At 40.3% G+C, this 15,577-nt stretch overlaps 2 protein-coding genes across 3 annotated transcripts; both read left to right on the top strand.

Moving 5' to 3' along the window:
* Positions 1 to 293: 293 nt before the first annotated feature.
* On the top strand, positions 294 to 8,277 carry si:ch211-105c13.3 (uncharacterized protein LOC325758 homolog). Its single transcript, XM_042489792.1, has 3 exons — positions 294 to 468; positions 7,625 to 7,746; positions 7,847 to 8,277. The coding sequence occupies exons 2-3, from the start codon at positions 7,627 to 7,629 to the stop codon at positions 7,997 to 7,999; spliced, it is 273 nt and encodes a 90-aa protein (XP_042345726.1). The 5' UTR covers positions 294 to 468; positions 7,625 to 7,626; the 3' UTR covers positions 8,000 to 8,277.
* A 3,699-nt stretch (positions 8,278 to 11,976) lies between these two features.
* On the top strand, positions 11,977 to 13,746 carry s100t (S100 calcium binding protein T). Of its 2 annotated transcripts, none has more exons than XM_042489791.1 (3): positions 11,977 to 12,047; positions 13,021 to 13,183; positions 13,272 to 13,746. In XM_042489791.1, the coding sequence occupies exons 2-3, from the start codon at positions 13,022 to 13,024 to the stop codon at positions 13,434 to 13,436; spliced, it is 327 nt and encodes a 108-aa protein (XP_042345725.1). In that variant the 5' UTR covers positions 11,977 to 12,047; position 13,021; the 3' UTR covers positions 13,437 to 13,746. The 2 variants fall into 2 exon arrangements, with proteins under 2 accessions (XP_042345725.1, XP_042345724.1); XM_042489790.1 differs by lacking the exon at positions 11,977 to 12,047 and adding an exon at positions 12,118 to 12,871.
* The last annotated feature ends 1,831 nt before the right edge of the window (positions 13,747 to 15,577 follow it).

Raw genomic sequence — 15,577 nt, forward strand, 5'->3', positions numbered from 1 at the left:
CAAGTGAGTAAAGTTTCAGGGTGTGGCTTGAGTACATCTGTCTGTTTGGAAAGCTTTGAACACGCGCGCACTTTTGAGCGCGCGCTTGTTTCTACATGTTTCTACAAAAAAAAAATGCAAATGAATGTCGAAACTATAAAACAGATATGCTAAACCAAATCTGAAAATATCCATTCAACTACATTAAAAAGTTTTGTGAAACAACGGAAATGTAACAAAATGTTGAAAAAAAAAAACCAACCCAAACTGCTGTTGCTCAAGCTGCGCCTCTTTCCACATTCCTTCTCTCCCAGGCACACGCCCTATGACAAAGAAAAAAACAGTTGGCTGGAGTGAGAAGTTAAATCACGGAAAAGATATGTGTTGCTGCTTAATCTAGCGCAGCACTGAAGAGGAGGATCTGAGAGAGAGAAAGAAGGAGCGCAGCCGCTGAATCATTTTCTCGCCTTTTGTTTTCCTGCCATATCGGTGAGTCTGATTTATCCTGATTGCTATTTGTGTCTCATCTGAAGTTTATTGTGCTGTTTTCTCGGCAAAACTATCACTTTATCCTCTGCTGTGTCATAAATTTTGCATAATTAGCGAGCGCCCCTATTGTCATTACCAAGCTTGGTGGCCACACGGATCAGGTTCTCCTTCTTGGTAATCTAACCCCAATCCCTTTACACTTCCAGGGAAACCGGAGTCTCGCCTCACGTTTACTTATTTATTTGCTGTGTGTCAGTCCTGCCTGTGGCCGCTCTACAAATTGTCGGGATTAGTCAGGGCTAAATGTAAATGTGGGGCGCGGGCAAGCCCCTGACATCTCCGTTACGCACGGCGCTGACTAGTTTTGGCATATGCGCCGAGGCCGTTTTCGCCCCGTTAAACAGTCATACTGTGCTCGTTATAGCGGCGGTCAGATTTGGCTCTTATCAGTCTGAATTATTAACGGTATGATAAGACTCCGATGGCGAGACTCGAGCTGACGCGCAGGAGAAAAAGCGACCTGGGCGATGACAGGTAACATGCTCACGGAGGAAGTGAGTCAGTCACACCTAGCGCAAACAACACGAGCAGGGTGGAGCTGATCGCTGGCGTTTATTAATGCTCATGAGCTCATGGCAGATCAGATGGCAGTGCTCAATACTGACCTGTGTAGCCTTTGTTTAGTCTGATCAAACCTCAGACTGAGATATGACACACATCAACACTTTCCCTTAGTCTGTTAGGTGGTGACTGGTTGGGCTGGGTGGCCTGCCCGACTTACCTGTGAACTGGTTTGTACTTGTCAGGCCTTAAAGCATTTGGTCTCATATTGTGGGGCGGTTCCCCCTGGAGGGGATACAACCACTACAGGTGAGGTGTGGATGACCAGAGGGAAAATACTCAGGGAACTGATGATGCAATCATGCTGATCTTTATTTTATTAAAAGTCAACATGGATCTTTTATTATCAGTCGCTTTTCCAGTTTCTGTAAAAAAAAAAAGGGTGCTTGAGCTAGTTCAGCTTCTGAAGAGGGTCATGACAGAAATATAACCTTTAATAATAATTATAATCTTTATTGTATAGTCCCTTCATACATAAAATGCAGCTCAAAGTGCTTTACGTGCAAGAATGTTAAAAATGAAAACCTAACAATATATAGAAATATTTCTAAATATAAAAGTAGATAAATAATAAAACTCCCCCAAAATAAAATCATTATGCAGCACGTGGATAGCATAAATCTTGAAATAAGTTGCAGACAGGTCAAAGGTGGAAAACAAATAAATTTTAAACAACAGTTTGAGAACGCCTGCTTTAAATCCGGTTGCAGCCCTGACTGAAGTCTCACCAATGCCTGTGAGCCCAATATGCTTTATTTGATTAATGTGGGAGGTAACTGTGCACACACTATGATATATATTGTGCAATCTAACAGGGCGCTTCATTTTATCTCCAGATCCTTCATGACTTAATTGAAACACACGATACACAGTACGATAAGCTGTAAGACATTTTTATTAATATTTATTTATCCACGTTGAAACAGTGGATAAGTCTTGTTGAGGTTAGAATCCACTTTTGCAAAAGTCTTGGCCAAGACTGAAGCATAAAAAGTTGTAGACAAAAAATGACAAATGAGGAAAACAGATAAAACAAAACAACAACAACAACAACAAAAGATATAGATACAGTAAAGAAATAGCTGTAGATTTTGGGACGACACAGTGTACACATTTGCATCAATATTTATAACTCGTTTATTTGTAGGTGGTGGCATTATGCAACCTTGGAAGCAATGGTTGCTGTCTGCCAAAAAAAAAAAAAAAAAAAAGAGAACGAAGTAGAAACTTCTGAGAAAATCTCCACCATAAATATCAGAAACTGAAATGTTGATGCTCAAAATTCCTTTGGTGAAGACCAACAGACCCCCTGCTTAATGTTATTTTTATTATTTATTCTTATTCATTTAAAATTTATTCAACCAGGAAATGCCTCACTGAAATTAAAAATCTCCTGTACAAGTGGGTCAAGACAGGCAGCAGCACATTAAGCAAAGTTGCATCTGAACAATACAGAGGTCTAACAGTTACAGACAATGAAAAAAACTGGATACATTTTAAGAAAATATTGAAACAAACCAACACCCTTGAACAAAGATGTCATTTAGTGGTTTTGGATTCTGCCAGAGATATCCCAAATAGATATGACATAACTTTTTACCACATTATTTAATTCATCAATTAAGTCGACCTTTAAATAAATCTTAAGTAATAACAAATTATGTCCATAGTACAATTGAAACAGAATTAACACACACACACACACACACACACACACACACACACACACACACACACACACACAATTTAACAAGAAAACCAAACATCCCGTCTACAGATCATAGTTAAAAAGAGCAAGATTTAAGAGGGGAGTATTTTTCTAGGTTTTAAACTGACCTGATGGTACAATTGTGTCAAATTTTAAAGTGTGTTGTAAAATATTCCAAGTGTTTGGCACAAAAACTATGAGCAGTTTTCCTAAATTTACTGTTCTTGTCTTCAAGCATTAGCCGATCACTTGAGCAAGTCAAATAATGATTATAGGACCAATTTATGAAGAAAGCGATATGTGATGGCAGGTACCTGTGGAACAGAAATGAATACAAACTCAGTTCTGTCACGTGTCATTGTTGAAGATGCCCTGACATGAAAAATGACATATTTAATTAAACAAATTAAAAACCGGCTGGTGCAGTAGTTTATGATCTGTGGATCAAGGGGTGGCCAGATTTCTGAGGGAATGTCTGAAACAAAAGCTCTAATCCTTGCTTTTTGAATTTTGGAAATACTGGATAGTTTTCAATTTTAAGCCTCTAAACACACATAAAAAAGTGTAAAATATAAATATATTCATTAATCTGTTAATAATCGATAAAAATATGCAACAGGAGACAATTGGACACAAGAAGTCACATACAGGGTCGTCCATAAAGTTGGAATAATTTAGTTTTCTGCAGTTTGTAAAGGTTAACTGTGGTTTCATTTTTATTGTAATATGTTTGAAAAAGATTGACTAATAAAGTTTTGAGAAGATATACACTTTATCTGTCAAGAATAAATCACATTGTCACAATCATTTCATGGAAAGAGGTAAAAAAAACCCAAACTATTCCAACTTTATGGGCAACAGTGTATTTTAAACAGTTTCAACTTACATGGGCGTGGTGCAACTTTTCAGAATAATACCACAAAAAGGAGCAGAAACGCAAATAAAACAACGCACTGGGCCTTACACAAGCATTCATTACTTTTGAGTCACGATAATCTCCGGGCTCTGAATCTGAATGGAGTGCATGTGCTGCGGAGGCTGTAGGAAAGCTTTGTTTGCACTCTGCACACACTCCCAGTCAGCCCACCTCTTTTCTTATCACACAAACCCCACTATATGTTCCTTTCTGCCCATTTGTTATTCTGTGGCCCCGAAGTCTCCGGTTCTGACCGAAGACGACTTGGTTTCATGTTCATCTCATTACACCCGGAAGGGTCGCTAATGGATGGTGGCCTGTCAGGCATTTTGATATATGGGCTGTACAGATGCAAACACACACCAACACTGGTCCGCCTGCTGCTGTGCTGCTGCTGCTCGTCTTGTAGAGGGTGTTGGGAAGGTGTTGGGACAATTATAGTAACCTATTAAATAATGATGAACAGCATGCTGATGACAGATGCTCACTTGTATGTAGAGATGTGTGTCCACCTCTCTCTCTGTGTGTGTGTGTGTGTGTGTGTTGGCATCACAGGGAGACATGAAACAGAATCCAGGGTTTGGGTGCCTGCTCTCACTCACCCAGTAATTAGGTTAATGCAACAGAAGTCCTGATTGGTGTTGTCCGTCTTCAGATGTGTGTGTTTGCGTGTGTCTTTCTGTCTGTCTGTCTGTCTGTCTGTCTGTGCTGTATAAGCCCCTGCAATGTGTGAGCATTGAGGTGTGACATTAGGGTCAGATGGGAGATTCACCAGCTTCTACAGTTACTCCAACAACATCACTGTAGGCAGTCATCGTCATTACCCATCCCGCGGACACCACTGCCTCCGGGTAGTTTCCGATACACAGTGGAAACCCCGCAGCAAGGCCTCGTACCGCGCGGCTGCGATACTTATCAACTCTACTCAAGTATCTGCTGCATTTATTCAGGCCTTTCAGTTTCTGTGAGCCTCGGAAATGATGTTGTTGAGACAACAGGAAGCTAAATGGAAGCTGAAACCTAGAGAGACCTCTGTGCTGGCCGAAATATATCTCCACACATTAGTCTGCACCTTAACACTGTTCATAGGTGTAATGGTTTAATGTTGCAGTGACATATGACAAAGTTCACAGTATAAAGTCATATTCACAGTCTGCTGTTTTAAGCTTTTAAACGCAAAATCAACAGCTGTGTCTTAATGTCAGATTACATACAAATATACAGTACAAGAGCTGGCACAATGTCAGATTGTAGTGGCTAAAAGACTTCCCAATAACAATATTTTTGCAATATCTGTATAAAAACTAATACAAAAAAATAATGTTATCACTCAAATTCATGTTTTAATTTATTTAATGTGCGTTTTGTCTCTTTTTTTGGCAAATTAATTACACTCAAAATAAAAATGTAGGGGGGGTGGAGACAGTCTGTAACCATAACTGTAAAAAAGTATATTAAAAAAACAACAATTACACTTCATAGATAGTGAAAAGGTAACCAGATGGCAATTCAGAAAGGAGACAAAGCAAGAACAGAAAGAAACAATTGATTGAAGAGGCGCTCGATTATTTACGCAATATTATGCCGGCTGTGGCCCAGAGGTAGAGCGGTTAGTCTGCTAATTTAAGGGTTCTTGTTTTGTTGTTAAAATTACACTTAATTTAGCAATTTTTCCACTTTATAAGTAGAAATCAGAGAGATGTGAAGGAGCTGAATATGACATTTAGAGCACATCTATGATCCAGAATCTGTAAATCAGTGGAAACATTTGTGAGCGTCAAAATCTGCATGAAATGACTCATTTCACCATCAAGATTTAATCCATTCAGTTTGATAACATTTGGAAAGTTGAGCCGCAAGATTAAATTATTTAAACAGCATTCAAGCTAGCGGGACACTAAACTGGAAGTCAGCCGCCTCACAGGTGGAAGTTACCCGCTCAGACCCAGTGCACAGGCTTATTTGGCCCAGTAATGATCCGGATACTTTACCGCGGATATAGAGTTTTTTTAGCTTATTGCATCACTAAGTGAACCCAGCCTCCATGATTGTATCCAGGTTTTTCTAATACATCCATGATTACGCAAGGGCGAACTGGAGGGTGGGTGCTATATGGTTTTGCAATAATGCAGTCGCTGTTATCAGCGGTAACATGCACGCGCAGCTGGACAAGCTACCTCAACAAATAACAGGACATTATGGCTTGTAGTAGCAGGTAAAACACATGTGGTTACTAAGGCCCATGCAGGAACCTGAAACTGAAGCAGCTAAATTGAACTCAGCCATCATTATTTTTATTATTTGTTATTATTGTGCTTAGTCAGCTGTGACATGTCGAAAATGTCTCTTGCAATAGTGGTTTCTAGCTTTTTGTAACTTTTCTAGTGTGTACAACATAATCAGAATGTGTGCAGCATTAGCATGTAGTATCAAACTGGAAAGTAACTATTGTTTGGAAACAATGTTAAACATCCAGTCAAATCATAATGTGTTTCCATCTTATTTCCTTCCTGTAAGGTAAAATAAGCGGTGCATGGAATGAGCCAAACCTTGAAACTGCTTGTCTTAAATATTCAGCCGCGGATTTAGTTTCACCCTGAGATCCTGTCAGTAGCGGCTGCATTAGATGTTTCAGGCTGGCTTAATCTGTTGGTGCTGTGAGACGTTATTCAGTTCATACGCGAGCACAGTATGCAGTGTATTCCTACAGTGTGAGGGGAGCTGTGCTGCAGACGGACAGCAGGCAGTAATCTGAACCTGTGGCCTCCCGCTGGCTTCTGGGGATCAGATGTCCACTGTCAGAGATCACAGCTCCCATTGTGTTTACCTCAGAGACTCCCCTCCTCTTCAACCTTCCATCTCTCCCTCTCTCGCTCTGTTTACCTCGGAGAGCTTCCAGCCTCGGCCCCCCCTCCACTCCTTCTCCTCCTCCTCTCCTATTCTGACATCACTTGTTTGTCTCATGTATCTTGTGTTCAGGGGACATATACGAACACATCCAGTTTGAATACAATGTCAAGAAGACATGTAATTTTAATGGCAGTTCAGTTTGCTTTGATGATCACCAGCGTAATATTTGCAGAACAATGCTACGTTTAACTCTTTGAAACCTGGATCGACGTCACTTTTTTTGTGCTGCATTTAGACGCCTTTTGTTAGTATTACGTAAAGTAAACATATGTAAAATTATATAAAGTACATGTAAGTAAACCTTTGAATTCAGAGCAAAGCAAAAGTAATGTCCTGCAAATAGCAAGAAATTAGTAGATTTAGAAAATTCTTTTTTAAAAAGCTAGGGAAAAAATGTGCAGAGAACTATATAATATTCATAATTATATCATCGTTCTACATTTTAAGTTATTTTTACACGATCATTGTAATTTTTAAGCAGTTTTTTCAAGCCATTTCCTTGGGGTTTTTTTGGGGGGGTTCTCATACTTTTACTGATTTATTTCTTATTTCTGGATTATTTTTTGTTCATTGCCTTTTTCCCATGTGTTTGAAAGAAAAAAAGCCATTTTGCTTGAATTTCAAAAGGTTAACCGAACTCATTGCATTTTCTTTTCCATCGTATCACACATGCCCAGACAAAGTTAGGCATTGTAGAATTACTTGATTTTAATACATTATCATACATAAATTAATTGCACAGAGTTAATAATGAGTCCTTAATCTTGATCAGTCAGCTGTGCACAAGGATTTCAAGGTTATAATTTACTTTCTTCTGCAGTGATCCATAAGCCTTTCATCCACCCAAGACACAATGTAAATATATCTTTGTGTAGATAAAATTCATGGGAGTTCTACCCAACGGCATGATGTCTGAATTTCTAAGATATGGCCGTATCTGTCCTCGCCACTTCCAACTGTCAGTTCTCCCTTTTTGTCTTTGTCTCTCTCCCTGTCTGTAGATATGGAGTCAGCCATTAAGACGGTTGTGACCACTTTTCTCAGCTCCACCCGTGGGAAAGAGAACCTGAACAGCAGTGGCTTCCAGAAACTGGTTGGCAAAAATCTTAGCGGCCTCATGCAGGTAAGGAATTACGTACTGTAGCTTTCTGCTGTTGTGCACATAATCCATTAGTATATTAGAACCATATTCAGTCTTAATCAGTCTATGCTTTTGTGTTCAGGATGCAAACTGCGCCTCTGCCGTTAAGGAGATGCAGCAGGGGCTGGATGCCAACAAAGATGGAAAGGTCAGCTTCCAGGAATACCTCACTCTGATTGGTTACCTGGCCAACGCCCTCAGTCAGAGCAAGTCTGGAGGCACTCAAGAGGCATAATAGATTAACAGCCTTTTTTTGTTGCATTTTTTAATCTTTTCTTGTTTCCAAATTCTCTAACCATCATGTATACATACAGTCCATCATTTTCATTCAGTTAATCAGTCACTTGTATACTGCTCTAAATGTCTGTCCAGATCAACCTGTTTTCCGGTTATACCCTATTGATCTCCACTGTCAAGGAAACACTGAAGGACTCTTAGCTTGGAGTGTCTTTTTTTAAATATCAATGATACAAAAGATACTGCACTTTCAAAATAAAAGCTTTATATGATAAATTGGTATTGTGTATAGTTTTAATTGATGTTCAGTTTTATCAAAAAGGTCCAGTGCGTGAATTTAGGGATCTGTATTGGCAGAAATGGAATACTGTATAATGAGTATGTTTTCTTTCGTGTATAATCATCTGAAAATAAGAATTGTCGCATTTTCATTGACTTGAAATGAGCTGTTTACGTCTACATACGTATACAATAAACACTGGCTCTAGATAGGGCCCTTTACATTTTTGCATTTTTGCCTTGACCACCCTAGTGAGCCCTAGTTGGTTAGCTGGTTAGACTTTTTTTTAATGTGTTTTATTCAGTGTTTTTCCCAGTTTAATTCGGGGGGTCCATTACATCTTGGAGAAGAATAGATCCGTGTGGATAGTTCAGCTTCCGGTAAAAACCTCTTAAACTTATGGCTCTTCAAAATCAGAGAAAAAGTATCAGAGAAAAAAAGATGAGCACACAAGTGCTGGGCTTGCAGCCCATCTCCAAGAAGCCAAACAGCATGGGAGAAAAACTGATTTATGATGTAAATCTGCTTTATTCAGTGTTTTTACCGGTTCAAAACGTGGGGTACGCTTATGTTTGAGAGGAAGAAACCTCTGTGAATGATTTGACCTCTGGTAAAGGCCTCCTGATGGTTGGCATAAGAAAACAGATGAGCACACTTTAGCAGGTGCTTGTATAGAACAGTGTCAGAGAAATACTTTGTTGTTTTGGAGAGGAGGAGGTTTTTTGGCTCCCAGTAAAAACCTCCTAAACACTGGAGGAATTCTAACTGGTGGAAGTTTCAGCCAGTTGCAACTGCAATCCTCACCACTAGATGCCACTAAATCCCTCACACTTTGGCATTTTTTCTTTTCAGAAAGTGTCTAATGATGGATGTTGCCTGTTAACCTCCATTCAAATTCTACTTGGAAATCCGAGGAAATACTGCATGTGTAAAGTGGTTTCCCTGATATGATTTGACATTGTCCCTCAGGCATCACTCTAATGATACCTGCTCCTTCCACAGCTATCAGCAACGCTTGCTAAATATAGCCATGACATCTCTGACTAGTCAAACTCAGCAGCCTTTAGATGCATCAGCTATTGCAACCAGATCCTGGCATACAGTGTACGCTTCCTATTGTGCATCGTCCTCCACTCTGCAACACTATACATACACACATATGGTGCATGCAAGCGTGCACACACACTGTGCTACCCCCACTCACTGACACAATATACTGCAGTGACGGCAGATCAAACATGCATTTTCATGACGACTTGCAGTGCTTGTGCATTAATGTTGATGTTGTTTGCTTTGACAAGTGTGATCTTCTGGGTCATTCATTCAAGCGTGCATGATCATATGTGTTTCTGTCATTTATTTTTGCACTTCGGCTCTCACTGGATGCTTGCATGCTGTGTGTTTCGGAGCTCGAGGCGTGTTTGTGAAAGTGTGCATGTGTGTGTGTCTTTGCATTAACATGTTTGCCTTTGTGTGTGTTTCACAAAGTCTTTGTATGGGGATTTCTCTGCATGGCTGCCAGGTGTGATGGCTCCATTCATCGGTGCTACACTAATCCTTCGGATACTGTATCAGGCGTGAGCCCCCCTCCTCCCCTCCTCCTCCTCCTCCTCCGGTAAACACCCCACCTCTACACATACCCCAACAGTCTTTGCTGCTTAAAACTAGACATATTTAAAGAGCTGTCACATTATTCATCTATGTCCTGTTACTTTAGTGCCACTTATTTTAGGAATATCTCTCTAAGCCTGTCCTTTGTTTAGCTATAAAGTACAAAATGGTTGCACAACAAAGTAGAGAGATAATCCCAAGAGGTTTTGTTTCAACATTGGGTGGGACGGATATAAATAAAAAAAGGGTGTTTCGGTGTCCTCTGCCAGATATTTTTGAGCATTAAATATTTAATTTCATACATTCTGAAGACTTTTATGCACTGATTTGTGCCTTTTCTACATCAATTCATGATGTAAACGTCTTTAATTTTGTCAAATTTAATTACTCTGCTACTTTTATGTTTTTATTCAAGGGGAACAAATGTACATGTTCTACATATTGAGGGAGACATGTCCCCTGTGTCCCCGCCCGATATCTACTATGACTAATCCAATAAGGAGCTGTGACATAGTCAATGATATCTAATTTTAACTGCGTTTCAATCTTTGTTCTATGGAAATGCTGTTGGCCTGGGGTTAAGTTTATCAAAGTTTGACTGTTACTAATTGCGTTTTTCTTTTAAAAACACTATTTACACCTGGTATTTTAGTGGTCAGGACTGTACAATATATCACTTTAAATCCCTTTTTTAAAACTTTTACAGAGTATAACTACAACTATTATTCTTTTTTCAATATTAGTACATTTTACATTTAGTTCATTGTCCATATCAATAAAAGAATGCTGGAAATAATAATCCTTTATTTATTGGATTTAGCAACTCATTTGTTATAATTTAGCAGCAGAAAACTGAGTACACCTCAATGTCTGTTTGTCACAAATAGTAATATCCCGATATGCCATGTATTGCATATCTGCCTCATACTGAGCTGCCTTATTATCTGTCATGCAGACTGACATGTGAGAATAACAAGCCCCGCCGCATTTGTGGTGTGGATTGCGGTCATATTGTGGTTACTTCAATTTACCTAATGCTGTAGTTACAGTGCCATTTCAATCAGGAGAGATGGGTTAGTGAGGTAAAGATAGTTGTTTAACCCTTTGAAACCTGGAGCAACATCACTTGTCTTGTGCTGCTTTGAGATGCCGTTTATATGTATATAACCTTTGAACCCAGGCAAACTGGTGCGATTTCCTTCAAAGACATGGGAAAGAAGGCAATGAACAACTTGGTATGAAATGTTGCACAAATTGCAAGACATTAGTAATTAAAATAATAAAAATAAGTAAACAAAAATGTCTAGGGAAAAAAAATAAAAGAGCAAGGGAAAAACCATATTTCTACTCATAATTACATATCTAAAATTATACTGAAGAATTGTTATAATTTGTGATGCCTTTTCCAGGTCACTAAAAATTTCAGGTAATTTTCTTGTACTTTTTACTAATTCTTTTGCTTATTTTTAGGTCATTTCTTCTTTTGTTGCTCATTGCCTTCTTCCCATGTTTTTGACAGAAATCAGGCCAAATTGCTCATGTTTCAATGGGTTTATACAGATTAACATATGTCATGATTATGATTTGACAGAAAGTCTATGGCTCTTAGACTCCACAGGGAGAATATGTAATGGAGGGGTGCCTGCCCTGAGCAACAGCAAGATAAATCCCCCTGTGAGGTCCAGACGCTGGTGGTGGTGATGACTGGTGACTCTGGTGAGACTGATGAGGCTGATAAAATCTCAATCAGATGATGACAGCAACAAATTATAAGTGAGCATGCAGACGGGGAGTGAATGGCACATGGTTTTAGAAGCAAGTTCGAAAGCATTCAAAAAGTCTTCCTTGCTGAATTTCCATGCAGTGTTTTTTGTCGATGTTATCTGTGACAGAGGGGGGCAGGTGGATCTTCTATGTGTCCATTTCGATGATAGCAGGTGTCTGATGCGTAAACAGAGAAGGAGGGGAGGGGAAGCGGGGGCTGGAAGGAGGAGAGGAGCAACAGGTGGATGGAGGGCGAGGGGAGGAAGGGATAAGTGGGATGGGTGGGGTGAGGGATGTATTTAAGACGTTGTCCTCCTCGTCCTCCTCATCAGTCACTCTTGCCTTCTATTTCTGCACCTGACCAGCAGGCCAGCACTCATCCTCCACTCAGGTAAGAAAGTACGGACTTCAAAGCTTTCCTCTTGCTCTTTTTTGGTTTTTTTTTTACTATCTTTATTTTCAGAAGCAGATTTTTAAGGTTTGCAGCTAATGCAAAGCGATGTCTGTAGGCAGACTTTGTGCAGATCAGAAACAAAGCCAGGAAGACCTTTCTGTTTATTCACTGATAACTTCTGGAACTTTAATCTATCTTGACCGCAGCTTGTGAAGAATGTCTTTCAGATAACATTTTTACTGATTCACCCACTGATTCATGAACATAAGAAACACTGTCTATGAGGAGAAACCGATGTAAGATGTGACTGACAATTAGGAAAAGTCTTCACAGTTCAGAGGTGATGCAGGTTCAAGAAAGGCAAAGACTTACACCTGTCTCTGGTGTTTTCTGCCATCCGGAGGAGCTAAAGTAAAAGCTGGATCAGGTTGCCTCTGCGTGTCCTGGTTACATCTCCTCCACCGTTTCGGCTGTTTCACCAGCTTAGAGTTTCACTCTTATCAGCTGGCTCACATGTCCGGCTGCTGACTACGTTCCTGACTCCCAGAGGTGCTCTCGCTGAGGCAAAGCAACAAACAGATTGAGGATCAGTTTAATCTGTAGCAGAATCTTATCGGGACAACTGGCAGACAGGAAACACTCCTGATGAGGAAACAGGAGCAGAGATGACTCCAGGGGGCTGTGCAGGGTTTCCGACCTCTCCTGACACTAGATAGATGAAAACTAGACTCGACGAGATAGACAGACCCCATAGAAGATCAGTCTGTAGTGATTTGCCGTTGCATGAGTATTTCTCCATGCGGTCTGTCTAAAACAAAAACGTAAGTGTATATGTGCAAGAGAGTGCAACCAAGAGAGACTTAAACGTATTTTGATTTGATTTGACTGCTAAATGCTCCAGAGAGTACTGACACGAGCTGCTCTTGCTTCCACGTCCTCCCACCTTTCCTCTTATTCTATCCCTCTGCAGAATGTCTTTGCCCAACTCAGAGAACAACTCCACCCTGGAGAACGCCATGCAGCTCATGATCCAGACCTTCCATAAGTACTCTGGAAACGAGGGCGACAAATACACACTGAGCCGGGCCGAGCTCAAAGAGATGCTAACCACAGAGCTGGGCAACTACCTGGGGGTAAGGAGATACTTAGGGACGCAAGCGCACAGTTTAATGCCTATAAAAGACAAAGATCTTGCCTATATTTCTGTTTTCTATCCTGCAGAATGCCCAGGACAAGGAGGCAGTGGATAAGGTTATGGGAGACCTGGATTGCAACAATGATGGGGAGGTAGACTTCACCGAGTTCATCATACTGGTCGGAGCTCTTACTGTGGCCTGCAACGACTTCTTCCTGGAGTACAACGACAAGGGAGAGAAGAAGAAGTGAGCACGCCCCGCTGTGTGAAGACATCCACTCTGCACAAACGCTCCAGGGAGGAAATAGTTCGGACGGGAGAGAAGGACATCCTGTCGTGGACTTCAGAAATACACACACACACGTATAATAGTGACACAAGCAGTAAATGTGTGGTGTTTGTGTATTTGTCTGCAATGTCCAATCCATTACTACCTGTATTTACTGTGAAATGAAAACCTGGAGAGTTTAAGTCAGTTGATGATCTGTCTTTTTTTTCTTTTCATGTATTTTGTAATACATTCAAGAAAAGGAATTTCTCCCTGGAAAGAATAAATGTGACCTTTACTCAAATGCTACAACGTGTGTGTCAGTGTACTTTATTACAGAAGGGAGGGGGAGTAAAAACACATGATGGTCACCAGGTGGCAGCAAGTGGCCCTCGATGGAAACCTGCAGAGCATTACTGCATTATTTTGAATTTACTTTGCACATGCAGGTACAGCACTTTTTTCCAGGAGTGGATGTAGATTGGAGATAGCCTGACCTTGAAAAAAAACAGCTTTTTTATAAATGTTTAACTTAACAATGACTAAAGTGATGTTTTAAAACAAATTGCAAATATATTTTATATTGTATTTATCATCACAACTTAACATGTCCCAAATTACTCCTGAAAACATTATGTTTGTGTTTAATGAGGTATAAACCTCCTGAGGATGCAATAGTATGCTTTATAAGCTGACTGTTTCATTAGAAAGTCAAACTAGAACAGTATTTCCCTATTGATTTTCTTGTGACACTTTAAAAATCATAGGTAATATAATATCTCAATTTTACTTTAAACACAGTTAAAACACACGTTATGCACTTTAACCCCTTCAGATCTCCCATCCACTCTAATGGACATCATTTTCCAAGGATATCCAAATCTGTGATCTGCAATCATCTTAGTCAGGCCAAATGCACAGCCTTATTTGATGGGATGTCAAAAAGCCAATCACAGTGTGCCACATCATCTGAAGTGGACTTGAGTAAAGCCAGGCCCCTTTTTTGGTCAACCAAGAAGAATGAAGAACCAGCAAGGCAAGTTTCAGTGTGTAAATCATGTTGTTGGAGTTAATATTTGTTTTATCAATGAAATCTACAATATGTGAGCTTTGAATTGAGTAAGATACCTCTGTTGTGTTATGGATTTCATCAGGTGTATATGAGCAGGTAGCAGCTGCACCTACGTTTCCTGTTTTTGTTTAAGCGTGCTGTTTCCTAGAAGAAGAAAAACCTCTCTGTGTGTGTATGTGTGTGTGTGTGTATGTGTGTGTGCATGCGTGTGCATGTGCGTGTGTGCATACATAAAAAGGAAGCTGCAAGCATCAACATTAGAAAGCCAGGAAACCTTTCTTTCTTTTACTCTATCCTGTGGTGTAAGATTAATGGGAAGTTTTGCTTATACAGTAATTTACAGCCTATATGTTATGTTTGAGTGTGTGAGAGAAAACATGGCACACAGACTTTGATTAATCTGAACCTACAACCTTTATTGGACTGGTTAAGGTGTGCACAGGAGCAGATCTGAGAGTCAGGGAGGGTGAGAGATGGAGGGGGGGAGGGGGGCATGATGAGAGAGGAAGTGAGAAGAAAGGAAGGAGAGTGGAAAGGTCAAAGAGAGAGAAAAAAGAGTGGACAGCAGCACTTAGTTTGTGTGGAGCCGTGCGGGCTACAGTTTTCACAGGTCTCTGATAGGCTTTTCACACTTGTCCGGGATCTGTTGGGGACCCCCCCTTTGGGTAATCCCATCCTCTAGAGACAGAAAGACAGAGAGAAGGAGAGAGAGAGCTCGCAGTCCAGAACTGAGCTGCAGACTTGGCCACACGACCGTAAAAAGCCGGAGGAAACTCACAGCGAGTGACAGTGACTGAGGATTAGACAGCTTTTTTTTTCTTCAGAGTGGCTTTCCGATGGAGTAACAACACTAACAGTCTTTTGTCTCTGCCTATCCTGCTTTATTCCTGCTTGCTATCTGGATTGTGCTTGCTGTGGTTGGATTATCCTGTTATATTTCAATCTGTAACATCATTATAAAGTAAAAAAAAAACCCTTGCATGACTACCTGTCTTTTTCTTTTCTGCTTATGCATCTTATTGCCTGGTGCGACTGCTTCAGCATAGGCCCTC

This window comes from Plectropomus leopardus, chromosome 7 (genome assembly GCF_008729295.1).
Source record: "Plectropomus leopardus isolate mb chromosome 7, YSFRI_Pleo_2.0, whole genome shotgun sequence".
In the NCBI taxonomy this organism is placed as follows: Eukaryota; Metazoa; Chordata; class Actinopteri; order Perciformes; family Serranidae; genus Plectropomus; species Plectropomus leopardus.

Bases quoted from the DNA above. Each gene is read 5' to 3' on its own strand.
- si:ch211-105c13.3 (XM_042489792.1), top strand. From the start codon at position 7,627: ATGGAGTCAGCCATTAAGACGGTTGTGACCACTTTTCTCAGCTCCACC. The intron at 7,747-7,846 runs GTAAGGAATTAC...TTTTGTGTTCAG, and splicing joins ATCTTAGCGGCCTCATGCAG to GATGCAAACTGCGCCTCTGC.
- s100t (XM_042489790.1), top strand. From the start codon at position 12,834: ATGAGTATTTCTCCATGCGGTCTGTCTAAAACAAAAAC. The intron at 12,872-13,020 runs GTAAGTGTATAT...ATCCCTCTGCAG, and splicing joins GGTCTGTCTAAAACAAAAAC to AATGTCTTTGCCCAACTCAG. The intron at 13,184-13,271 runs GTAAGGAGATAC...TCTATCCTGCAG, and splicing joins AGCTGGGCAACTACCTGGGG to AATGCCCAGGACAAGGAGGC.